The sequence below is a fragment of the Hylobates moloch genome, unplaced genomic scaffold (genome assembly GCF_009828535.3).
Source record: "Hylobates moloch isolate HMO894 unplaced genomic scaffold, HMol_V3 SCAFFOLD_14, whole genome shotgun sequence".
Classification (NCBI taxonomy): Eukaryota; Metazoa; Chordata; class Mammalia; order Primates; family Hylobatidae; genus Hylobates; species Hylobates moloch.
Window position 1 is genome coordinate 16,352,576 of NW_026652289.1, and position 12,870 is coordinate 16,365,445.

The window sequence follows — 12,870 nt, forward strand, 5'->3', positions numbered from 1 at the left end:
GAGGCCCTCCTCATTCCTTGTCTTGTGGCCCTGCATCACACTCCGTCTTTCTCTCTCCTTCCATTTACGCATTCCCATTTACACCTTCTCTGCCTTAAGACCCTGCTGTTTTCATTGTGATTACATTGGGCCTACCTAGATAACTCAGAGAAATCTCCCCATCTCAAAATCTTTCATTTATTCACATCTATAAAATTCATCTCCATGTAAAGGAACATATTCCACTGGTTCTGGAATTAGGACGTGGACATCTTTAGAGAACCATTATTTGGTCTCCTCCATAAGTAGATGGTATCTTTCTATATATTAGGATTTTTCTGGTGTCTAATTCTATTTTCTGTACATTCCACTGTTACTTTTGTAGATGTAAGCTATAATCATTCAATGTGGTATGAATGTACTTTCCATAGCAATAAACACTGGTCTAAAGACTGTCTTATATCTACCTTGTTCTACTGATGACCACCATTAAAAATTGCATGGCCAAAGAGGCATCTGGCTCAGAGGATAGTATAGATGCAGCCTAAAATATTACAGTTAGCAAATAAAAAAGAGCTACACACTGAAGCTCAAACTTTCATCTTAAAATTGCTGCTTGGAGACTTGATATCATTCACCTGGTTTCCTGAAGACTCCTGTGCCAAAAATAACTTATTTCTGTCTTGAGGTAAAACCATTATTTTAGCCACATTGCATGTTCACACATTTGGAAGTTATTCACTTGAAATTATTGATTACAAACCATGTCTGGTGGTTTAGAATTTATCCTGATATTGAGAAAGGCTATAAAAAGAGAAATACACTTCAGCTTAGTCAGTATAAACTTCCAAGATGCCTATTTTTCAATGGAAAAAGGGCAGTAATAAAAAACCATATAAATATTACAAGAACACCTCAAAGTTGCTCAGTAGCACTCCAGGTTCCATTTTGAGTTTCTGTTACCACAATAGTAGCAGCAGACCAATTATGTGTGACATACGGATTTCCCTTAGTGATGGTTGCTGAGAATTTGTGGAGAGGCATTTTTCATTGCTGTCTCCATAGCTCTGCATTGCCTTCCAGGAAATGATCAGACTGAAATATGGTCCAGGTTTCTTAAGATAACTCCATGTGTGGTTGGAAGACTCTGAGCCAAAGACTTTCCCTGTATTTTGTAGAATGACTCTGTGAACAACCACAGCCATTACACCCCTATGAACTACGTCCTGGTCATCTTTACCTAGACTTCATTGAGGACTCACAAGACAAACTAAAATATGACCTTGGTGCTGCTCAGGCTGTACATGATAACTTCACCCATCAAGATCTAAGAGATCATCATTGCCAAGAACAACTAGGCTACACTAAGAAGGTCAATACTACTGTGAACAAGGTCATGAGTGTTCTGTGGCAAAAATTCCAGAAAGCAGCTGGACCAATGTGGGATCACTGTTGTCAATGAGCAATGACTGTGTCCCAGGATATATTGATAACAGTTAACAGTGGGGCCTTAGAATTGTCCTTTCAAGAGCCAGCTGGCAGTGAGGGTTTGTTGTTGTTGTTGTTGTTGTTGGCTTTTTTTTGTTTTGTTTTTGTTTTTGTTTTTGTTTTTGAAACAGAGTTTCACTCTTGTTGCCCAGGCTGGAGTGCAGTGGCCTGATCTCGGCTCACCACAATCTCCGCCTACCAGGTTCAAGTGATTCCCCTGCCTCAGCCTCCCGAGTAGCTGGGATTACAGGCACACACCACCACTCCCGACTAATTTTTTGTATTTTTGGTAGAGACGGGGTTTCTCCATGTTGGTCAGGCTGGTCTTGAACTCCCGATCTCAGGTGATCCACCCAACTTGGCCTCCCAAAGTTCTGGGATTACAAGCGTCAGCCACCGCGCCTGGTCGGCATTGAGTTTTTATTCTGCTTTCTGATGACCCATTTACTGCAAATAAAATAAAGCAGTAATTATTTTTTAGCTACTGAAACAATGGAATAGTCTTGTGGCATTTCCATGTACAGCAGCATGATACGGAGAAAGCATTTACAATAGGTACAAGACACTCCCCCGCCTCTGATTTAAGGATTGTGTTATCTAGATGAAATGGAATTTCGTAAGTATGCAGGAGCTTAAGTCTTTTGGTATTGACATCTTTTGAGTTCTTATAATTAATTCTGTAACAATGTAGATTAGAATTAACTAGCAGTGGTGATCATTGGAGTTAGGGGGAAAAACTGTTTTGTTGGAAACTTTTTTTCATTACTCTAACCCAACTCAGCTGCATCCGATCCGAAGCATTCCACCCATTTATATGGGGGAAAATTATTTGACTTGTCCCAATCATGATTATTTGTTTATTTGTAATATCTTTATTCTATAAAGAATTGGAGCTGCCTGGAAAAATATATTTGAAACAAACTAATAAATGTTTTTAAAAGGGAGGAGAGTTGGCACAAAGGAGAAAACTAGGTAACAAAACCATAAAGCTGGATGACATTAGCTCATGAAAAATATATGCCCTGTGCTCCTGACTAGTTGCCAATGGAAGACCCATAATTTTGACCCTAAACCTCCTAGCAATCAAAACAAAGTTGTAAACAAGATCATTTACATGACTTGCAGTATTCATGAAACAGAAAAATGTATTTATTCAAAAATGAACAGCTTGTTCTGGCACTGATAACAATGCTAGTGATATTTGGGAACTGAGATCTCTAGAGAGTGACATATGTCAGAATCGTCTCCACTTCATGGGCTAGAACCAGCACATACCCCCACCCAAGCCCAAGGGACTAGGAAATGCAATCCTAGTATGTGCCCTTTGAGTTGGAAAACTAGAAAAACAGCACTAATGACGTCCACACTAGGAATCTTCCAAAATCAATAGATATTCCACACCCTGCCTATTTTAGATACACAATGTTAACAAAACGGCTGGGTTGTTTTTAACTGTCTGTCAATCTAAGTCAATGATATAATGTCAAAAGTTGTTTAATAAGATTAATTCCATTAAGAAATGAGACTTGGCCAGGTGCAGTGGCTCATGCCTGTGATCCCAGCACTTAGGGAGGCCAAAGCAGGAAGACCACTTGAGGTCAGGAGTTCGAAATCAGCATGGCCAACATGGTAAAACCCTGTCTCTACTAAAATATAAAAATTAGCCTGGGTGGTGGTGCGTGCCTGTAATCCCAGTTACTCAGGAGGCTGAGACAGGAGAATCACTTGAACCTAGGAGGCAGAGGTTGCAGGGAGCCAAGATCGTACCAGTGCACTATAGCCTGGGGTGACAGAATGAGACTCTGTTTCAAAAATAAAATAATAAAAAAAAGAAATGGGCCTTATTAGAAGAACATATTAGTGGAAGCAATTCGGAAGAATATGCTATCCATATGAACAGTATTGATAGCTGCCTTTATTACATTTTAGTGGGTGTGACATGAAGTGTTTTGTGCCAAAAAAAATTAATTGTGACAATTAAGTAAAGCCAGAGATGATTCCTAGCAATACTGCCCTAATAAAGTATACATACTGCCTAGGTCAGCACCATTTGGTCAGTTCGGCAGACAAGTACTGTATCAAAATTCAAAGTCATTCTCAGGAAAAAGTAAGTTCTGCAAAGAACTATTAGAAAACTCCCCATATCGTGATTACACTTTTTATTTTTAAAACTGACATTTATTTTGATGTGACATTTTCTTAATCCCTTAATGACTTTTAGTTTGAAATACCAACATGCAGAGAGAAAATCAAAATGGGAATGCAATCATTTTATTTACAAAGTATGCGACAATTACACGACAGGGCTACTGGCCTCAACCTCTTAAAGACCATCACAAGAACAACTGCTTTAAAAGCACCGCGTTTGGTGCTGTTGACTTTGTTGTTCTTATCAAGATGTTTTTCATTCACCTGGGTGAGTGTCTACAAAGTTGACAGGCCAATGATCAATGACAGGACTCGTTTCTTAATTTCCATTTCTAGTAAATTCAAGGGAAGAACCAGGAGGCACTAATGCAAGCAATTAGCTAGGAAAAGGGACGGGAATTTTTTCTACTACAGCAAATAAAATGTGTACCTGGAGGACCCCAGGGTTCTTTTTGCAATAACAGCTGGCCTGTTGGCTGTTTATTCGCTGCGTTTTAATATCTCTTTCCTAACACTGAGAGGCATATCAAATGAATATTTACCTCCAGGAATTTTAAAATACAATAATAAAAATAATTAGTTAAATGGTTGTTTAAAAAAATGCTTATCTCTTAACAGGGGATCCAAAGCCTCCATAATGAAATTTAAAAAGAAAAATTTTACCCAAGTGAAAAGCTATAAACTCAAATGCCTTTGTGTTCTATTTTCAGTTTCAGAAACAAAATTTTAAACCTTAGTATCCAGCTCTATGTCTTCACATAAAACTTGCCCAGTTCCCTTTCAAGAGGTAATCTTGGCTGCAATTACACTATCTAATGACCAAAGTGAAAAATAGGATTTCTGACTGACCCTGGCAGGCCAGCTCTTTATGCTCGAATGATATAAGAGAACAGCTAACAAGACCTCACCATGCATGGCCTTAAATGTTATTGATGGCGCTAAAGCAAGTCTACCCTTAAAAAAAAAAAAATCCTTTAGTGTGCCTGGTCTTGTTGTCACCATAGGAGTGACTTACACCCTGTGGGCTGATGATTCATGGAGAAAGTTTCCTGTCATTTGTCTTGTGTTCATGACATTATAATTTCACTAAATATTCCTCTGGTTTTCACGTTAGTAGAGACATTGTTGAGAAGTGTAGGATTGGTGTTCATGCGGTTATGTGCTGTCATCTAATACCCTCTTTATTTCTTATTCCCTTTCATGTAAAATCATTCTAGCTCACATATCTTAGGCACCTTCTAGAACCTCTGATAACTTGCATTGCCTTTCCCCAGACCTTTTCAATCCATCTCTTCAACTGAAGATCTGAAAGTCTTTGTTATTTAATGCAAGTGTACATGTTTTCCATAAAGCAGTGATTTTCAAACACAGCTGTGAAATGCAGAAATCCAAGCTACTCTCTCAGAAATCCTAATTTAGGATGCCTCTGTGATGGAGTCTTTGATACAAAAACTTCCAGAGGGGATTTTTACTTGCATCAGAATTAACCAGAGTTGTGCAGAAAACTACCTTGGAAATGTGATTTCTAAGTCTTCTCTCTTAATTTCTTTTCTTTTTTATTTATTTATTTATTTATTTATTTTTGAGTCTTTCTCTGTCCCCCAGGCTGGAGTACAGGGGCGCGATCTCTGTTCACTGCAAGCTCCGCCTCCCGGGTTCACGCCATTCTCCTGCCTCAGCCTCCTGAGTGGCTGGGATTACAGGCGCCAGCCACCACGCCTGGCTAATTTTGTGTATTTTTAGTAGAGACGGGGTTTCACCGTGTTAGCCAGGATGGTCTCTATCTCCTGACCTCATGATCTGCCCGACTCGGCCTCCCACAAGTGCTGGGATTACAGGCGTGAGCCACCGCACCCAGCCTTCTCTCTTCATTTCTATGCAAAGACAAAAAAAAAAAAGAAAAAGCACCCAAATAGTTATTTTGGTAATCTATCCCAAGGAAAGGGATATCCTTATTCATATCTAGAAAGAATTGTCTCCAAACCATTTGCATCTTCTTCTCAGTTGACACCATTTCTGGGACTCCAAAAGTAAGATCACAGTTCAATGAACGTAGAACCCCTGTCCTTCCTATCCACCTCCTTTTTTCCTTCTTTCACGAAGTAAAAACAATATACACGCTCACAGAATGTCCGGAACTCTCACGATCCCAAGTAGTTACTTGAGAATCAGCATGAAGAAACGGTGTAAAATTGGTGTCAGAATAGTCCCTATCCTTTTATCTGTAAATGAATCCTCTCTTCCCCTACTCATGGAAAAGGGGGAGAGAGAAAGGTTTCAGAGATATACTCATTCATAAATCTTCATTTAAACATATCTACATACCAGTATTGACAATTCAACATTTAATGAGTTCTACTCATAATGAGGGTGGCATTATGCTAAGTCGTAAGTAGGGAGATCAATAAAATATGTATTTCTAAAAGTATGAGATTGCTCAGACACTTAGGCAGTGGGAAAGACAAAACCCTGTGCATTATGGACAACTCCAAATACAAAATTTGTTTAGTACAAACAATTTATTTTTTGAGATAGAGTTCCCTTCTTGTTGCCCAGGCTGGAGTGCAATGGCGAGATCTCGGCTCACTGGAACCTCCACCTCCTGGGTTCAAACGATTCTCCTGCCTCAGCCTCCCGAGTAGCTGGGATTACAGGCACGTGCCATCACACCCAGCTAATTTTGTATTTTTAGTAGAGACAGGGTTTCTCTATGATGGTCAGGCTGGTGTCGAACTCCTGACCTCCAGAGATCCACCTGCCTCGGTCTACCAAAGTGCTGGCATTAAAGACTTGCGCCACTGCACCTGGCCCAAACTATTTTTAAATTTGATCATCAGACCCATTACTCCGATATAGGTCAAGCAGTGTGTAATGGAAATAGTGTTGGCTGGAGGTCAGTTGGCTTGCTCCACACCAGCCACTCATTGGCCTCAGGTTTCTGATCTGCTGCGTTTGTGGATTTCCACAGTACCTTCCTGTTCTATGTTCCCAGGCATTTGTACTCACCCTAGAAATTATCCCATTCTTATTATAATTCTGTTCCTGATTCTTTCCCCTTATTTCTCTTTTGCAGATTCTGTTCATGGGCATGATGACCGAGTACTATCACTACTTTTTCACAACCCTGGTAAGTGCATCTGGGAGAAATGTATTCCACATGGTAGGAAAGGTCTTCACACAGTTATTTCAGAGTCAGCCTCACCAGTGTCAAAGGCAGGATATTGTCATGGAGATTTGCCTTACTTTCCTAAGAATCCTCTAAATCCAGCAATGCTGAGCAGCAGGCTTTCTTTTTCTTTCTTTCTCTGTCTTTCTTTCTTTCTTTTTCTTTCTTTCTTTCTTTCTTTCTTTCTTTCTTTCTTTCTTTCTTTCTTTCTTTCTTTCCTTCTTTCTTTTTTTTTAAACTAGTATCAATGCATGTGCATTCAGAAAGGGATTAAAATGAAAATTCCATAAAATAGAAAAAGTAAAAACTATTCATAAAAAAGTATCATCTACAATTTTTATATACATTAGAAGGTGTATCCAAGTGTGTCTAGCATTCATTGATTTGATGTGGCGTTTCCTGCCTGTGTCCAGTAGATAGCTGGGTTAGCCAGGGGTTACCTGTCAGATGTTTGAAAAACCTTCAAAAAGGGGAGTTTTGCAAATGCTCTGCACATTGAACATTTTGCCTCATTAAGAAAAATCATGGTCCTAAGCCTCAGAAATCCAAAAGAAACCACAGGACATCTTAAATTTTGAGAGACTATCTGATCATGGAGCCCCCACCTCCCCACCTACACACCCACACACTCCACTTTGTTACATGAGAAGAAAAACAGAATCAAGCTCGTTTTCTAATCTGTAAGAGTATATTAGCTAAAGTTGACCTGGATTCTGGGGGACTCAGTAACAGTACCATTTTAGCAAATTCAACTGACAAGCTAGTGAGTAGGGGAATTCAAAGAATTTAGAATAAGGACCCGAAGTAGTAAATTCTATTTCTGACTCAACTATCTTTGAGAGTGCAGAGGACATCATGAAATGAATGCTTTGGGACAGTTGTCAAAATCATTACTGCTACTGAGCATAGGGTGGAAGTGGGTACAGGGTAGAAATTCCTGAACTAAGGTTTGCATAGCCTTCCCATAGGGTGGAAGTGGGTACAGGGTAGAAATTTCTGAACTAAGGTTTGCATAGTCTTTCCATTTGCCTCTTCCTGCTTCTTGATCATGTCATCTTTGAGAACAGCTGAGGGAAAACTTGGGAACTGCAAAGTGTCTTACTCTGCTTACAAATATGGTTCTTCCCATCACGAAGAACACCTGAGGGTTACTCAAGGTGACATGGCCATCTGCCTCGGAACTTTCTACCTCCTCCAGCTGTGCACACCCTGGAAGAGCTGGTGTGGGAGAAATTTGAGAAGGAATATGAACAATGGAACCTAACAAGGCTAGGAGACCATAGAGGATGAATAAATGTGCACTTTCATTCCTCTTCACCCCTAACACTCATTCTGCATGCACAAGGGGATATAGCAAATTGGATTTTAGACTTCCGACATTCTTTGTTGCACGGAAACCCTAAATTGTAGGACAACCTAATTTTGCACGTTTAATGTATGTCATTTTAGCATGTTAAATCTATGTGCTATGAATCTCTAAGAGGGTTCATGTGTATTCTGGCAGTTTCTGTCTTACCTCCTGAGACTGGAGTTAACTGTTTTTCTGTCCACTGAGTGTGCTAACGGACTCACTTTTTCCTGGGTCGTCTTCTTTAACTTTGCTTCTTTCATCCTTTTCCTCTGATTTTATCTGCATTCTGTTCTGGTTGGCTTTTATATTCTTACCATTCTTGCCCATGAGTATTAATAAAAGCTAAAGAAAATAAAAAGTTACTTAGTGTTAAGGAAAAAAATATACAATTCTTTAAAAGGCAGTATTGTACACTTTTCTGATACTGATCTAGGAGCACAGAGCTGTGCTCTTATAGTTCTACTGCCTCATCCAAATATATCTTGGCAAAGAGAGAGTTCATGAAAAGAATAAATTTGTATGCATCTTCCACAAATGCAAATCGCGAAGTGTTTTTGAAGCTGCTGCTCTTCAGTACCTGTAATCATCACGGATAATGTCCTGTCTTGCATTGCACATTCAGAAAGAGGTTACATTGTTAAGAAACTTTTATGGAAGTATTTTTCCTGTTAAATGTTATTTTGAAAGTTGAGTTTCTTCTGAAATGTGATGTATTTTAATGATATATTTTTTAATCTAGTCTTTTCATATAAGAAAAAAGTTGAAATTATTACATAACCCTGTCTTAAATGTGAATCAATTTAGAAACTTCCGGTTTACACTCAGCCTCATCTGTAATAGAAAACACTAGGATGAGTTCAACTTTTTTTCCTGAAACATTGTCTGAAAGGGAATGGTGCCCCTTATTAAGATGTTCTTGCATCCATGTAGCCTTGTGCTCTAGCATGTCCTCTGAAGAGCATCCTTTGGTACCTATTCTGAGCCTATGTTCAGGGAACGTTCTTCATGCCCTCGTTGTATGAGATATGAATTCTTTTCAATAAGCCAGGAGATGATTTTTTTTTTCTGCCAGGAGTGATTTTCCTGCCAAATGCATATGCGGTTTTCAAATTTCACCTTTGTGGCAAGATCTGGAACAGCCTGGGGTGCAAGATTTGATGGAGAAGAGTGGGTACTGCCCACCACTCAGAACCTCAGTTTCTTCATCTGTAAAATAAAAGCATTGAACCAAATGGAAATAAATATTCTTCAAAATACCCCAAAGGCTATAAACTGGGAACAGAATTCTTAGCTTTTTAGGATGTTATATCCTGTGCCCAAGTACATACTAATTATCAACAGCCAAATTCCTCCTTTTGACTTATCTAAACTCTAACAGTATTGCAAAAATAAAACAGATGAAAATGAAAACTGATTACTGCCCTAGAATTTTTAGGGCAGCCTGTGAATGAAAAACAATGGGAAAAATGTTCTTTTATTGAAATAGTGTGGTATGGCTGCTATTTTGTTTTAATCTATAGCAGCTCCCCTTTATCCAATGGGTATATGTTCTGAGACCTCCAATACATGCCTGAAATCTAGTATGGTGCCAAACCCCATATAGATTATGTTTTTCCTATATATACATACCAGGATAAAGATTAATTTATAAATTAGGCACAATACTCTTGCAGACTGGGACCATTATGAAGTATAAGGGTGACTCAACAAAGCACTTCCATACCACAATACTTGACCTCATAACTGAGACAGCTAGTAAGTGACTGATGAGCAGGTAGCATCTGTAGTATGGAGACTCTGGACAAATAATTCACGGCCCAGGCGGGACAGCATGGGACAGCTCAAGATTTCCTCATGCTACTCAGAGTGGTGTGCAATTTTAAAATTATGAATTGCTTATTTCTGAAGTTTTCCATTTAACATGTTCCAACTGTGGTTGACCACAGGTAACTGAAACCATGAACAACAAAACCACAGATAAGAGGTATCATTGTATTAGTTGCTGCTACAATCATTAATATTCTTTTGCATAAAAAAATGAAAATTCTAATTCTTTTCCACTGCTATCCTTTTTGATACTATGCAGGACTTATTTGCTTTGGATCTGGAACTCTATAGGTACAGCGGCGTAAACATGACCGGGTTTCGGCTGCTTAACATTGACAACCCTCACGTGTCATCCATCATTGAGAAGTGGTCCATGGAGAGATTGCAGGCCCCACCCAGGCCCGAGACGGGCCTTTTGGATGGCATGATGACAGTAAGTCATTTTCAAATAAAATCATTTGCGAGAATATTTGAATTCCTTTGCGGTTAGGTTAAGATCTCAAGTGTCTTTAAAATGTTAGAGAAAAGTGTTACAGTGGGTGCCTTGACTTGCAGGAGAGAAGAAAGAGTTTGCTTTTTAGGTAATTTGAAAGGCTGTGACTGGCTACTAGCAAAAACTGCTACTTTTAGCTTCCTGGATGTACTTGCCCCAGATAAAAAACTTGACAAGAGTAGTCACCATTATCAGCCAAACCAGTGCAAGGACAAGTGAAGAGTATTTTATTCTAGGAATGTGGCTGTGGGGAAGGCGGCTGGTGGGGGAAGAGGAGGAACAACCTACCTGTGGGTTTTGCGGAACCGGTTTGTGTTCCTCACTTCTGCCACATTTCAGCAAGCAAAGCCAGTGTGGAAAAATGTCAGATTTACAAACAGTCGGTGCATTCAGCTCTTCCTGTCCTGGATGCGTATAGGTTCACCTCTGCAGAACTGACAGTGTTTAACATTAGCCATATGTCACTCTTGAAGCAGATGCCAGACCTGCCTCCTGACTAGTCAGAGATACTCTGCTGAACAGATAAATTGCGAACTGCCTCATCAGAGAGCTTCTCCCTAACATCATTTGTCTCTTGTCAAATGCACCTACCTTCACTTTATTTCTCTAATGAAGCTCCCTGAGTGCTGAAGAAAATAGCAGGAAATAATTTTTTTAAAATGCTTCCTATGTGGGAGCCATCTAAGGGGAAAGATATTGTGGAATGCAGGCAGGTAATAGCATTTTAAAATGGCATAGTATTTTATTATCCATTCCTATCATCGGGAGACGCACTCTCGCTTTTAAGATGCAATTTACCCAACATCTCACAGAGAACTTGGGATTTTTTCCCCCTTTTTCTTATGAGGAACAAATGAAAACGAAGAAATAAATGAATGGGCTCCCTGTTTTTCAAACCTGAAATAACTTTTAAAATATTCAAAGTGAACTGAGAGATAATGATGAAAAGCATCTTGGTACAAACGAGCCCTGCGATGATTTGAAACATTTCTTTGAATAGGAGCAAGTAGAGAATATCCAGGGAAATATTAGACTTCTGAAAGGGAGAGGGAACATGAGAGACAGAGGGAGAAACATGCTAATAGATAGGTTTTTCTCTTCTTCCTCTTGGGTTTATAATTTCAGTGAGTTCAAATATGGTTCAAAATCCTCTGCCCACTTTTCCAATGAAGTTTCAATCACAGGATGAGATCTCAAATCATTTTTACCTGTGTTTGGTATATACCACTAAAAGAGTTACAGTTTGAAGCTATGTTAACACAGATTGTGGACTTATGCCAAACATTAAATATTCATCACAAGTATGGCTTAATTTACAAAGAAAAAAAGTCTGTTTGTCCAATTATACTGAGCTGACAAAACAGTTTGTACATATTGACTGAGATGAGGAAGATCGTTGAACAAAGGAGACAGACCTATGCAATTCATGTGGAAATCAGGCCGAGCGTGAGGTGATGCTGCTATCCCAGGGCAGCAGCTGGTGTCCTGGGCTAATGGTAATCCCATGGGCAGGAAGTGTGACAAGGTTGAGTCCCAGTGGATGGAAGAGGCCCTGGTCTGCCTGAAGATTTTTACTGTCATCCCAACTAAGAGAGGGGTTTCTAGACTGTGTTCTTACTGTTATTATTATAATAAACTATAAAAAGGAAAGTGGGGATGTACCAGAGCAGAAGAGGGTAGCTCACTAAGGTGCTGTAGAAGTGGGTAGAGCAACTATTCAATGTATCAGGTCATGTCAATACTAATTTTTTAAAAAGCAATAGGATGCAGGCCCCAGTAGCAGTTGTATCCAACAGTCATGCAGATAATAACTTTGAAATTATGTGAAGCGTAACATTTACGTTTTTTTATCCAAAGAGTCTGCTTTGCACTTGACCATTTTCTTTTTGTTTCTCCTGGATGTGGCTACTTTGGGAATGTGGAAACAGTGTCATGGGAGGTGAAGGGCATTGAAGGGCATGAAAGGACCTCCGTTTGACCAATAGCTGAGCCAAGAGAGCAAACTTATGACCCCAAGCCCAGGCCCAAAGCTAACAAATCTTTGCTGTCAAGTTGCCTCTATTTAAACTCTTTCTTCTCTACCTGAAAGATAAAAAGTCCTTTGGTTTCAATTTCATTGGGTCCACATTGCAGACCCTGCCCTTCATTCATTCTTGCACATCAAGCACTTGTTGTCCCCCTGCCTTGAAGTCTCACCTATCCAGGCTGCAAAATGCCACTTCACTAGACAGAGCCTCCATGAATCGCCATCTAGTACAGTAGCCCCCTCCCTGGTTTTTCCCTCTTTCCTCTTACCTGTTTTTGTTTTCTTCATAGCCCTTATGACCTGACGTGTTATATTTTGATTTGTTTTTTCAGTATCTTCCCTACAAGAATAGACACTTCCTAAAAGTGTCTTTTATGAAAAAGAGGCTTTGT

General features: G+C 39.5%; 1 protein-coding gene across 6 annotated transcripts in view; it reads left to right on the plus strand.

Moving 5' to 3' along the window:
* Positions 1–12,870, plus strand: part of GRIK1 (glutamate ionotropic receptor kainate type subunit 1) — a 415,082-nt gene that overhangs the window by 292,468 nt on the left and 109,744 nt on the right. For all 6 annotated transcript variants that reach the window (XM_032176197.2, XM_032176199.2, XM_032176198.2 and 3 more), the window contains exons 5-6: positions 6,689–6,742; positions 10,219–10,392. In XM_032176197.2, coding sequence (XP_032032088.1) covers positions 6,689–6,742; positions 10,219–10,392 — 228 coding nt within the window. The remainder of the gene's footprint in view (positions 1–6,688; positions 6,743–10,218; positions 10,393–12,870) is intronic.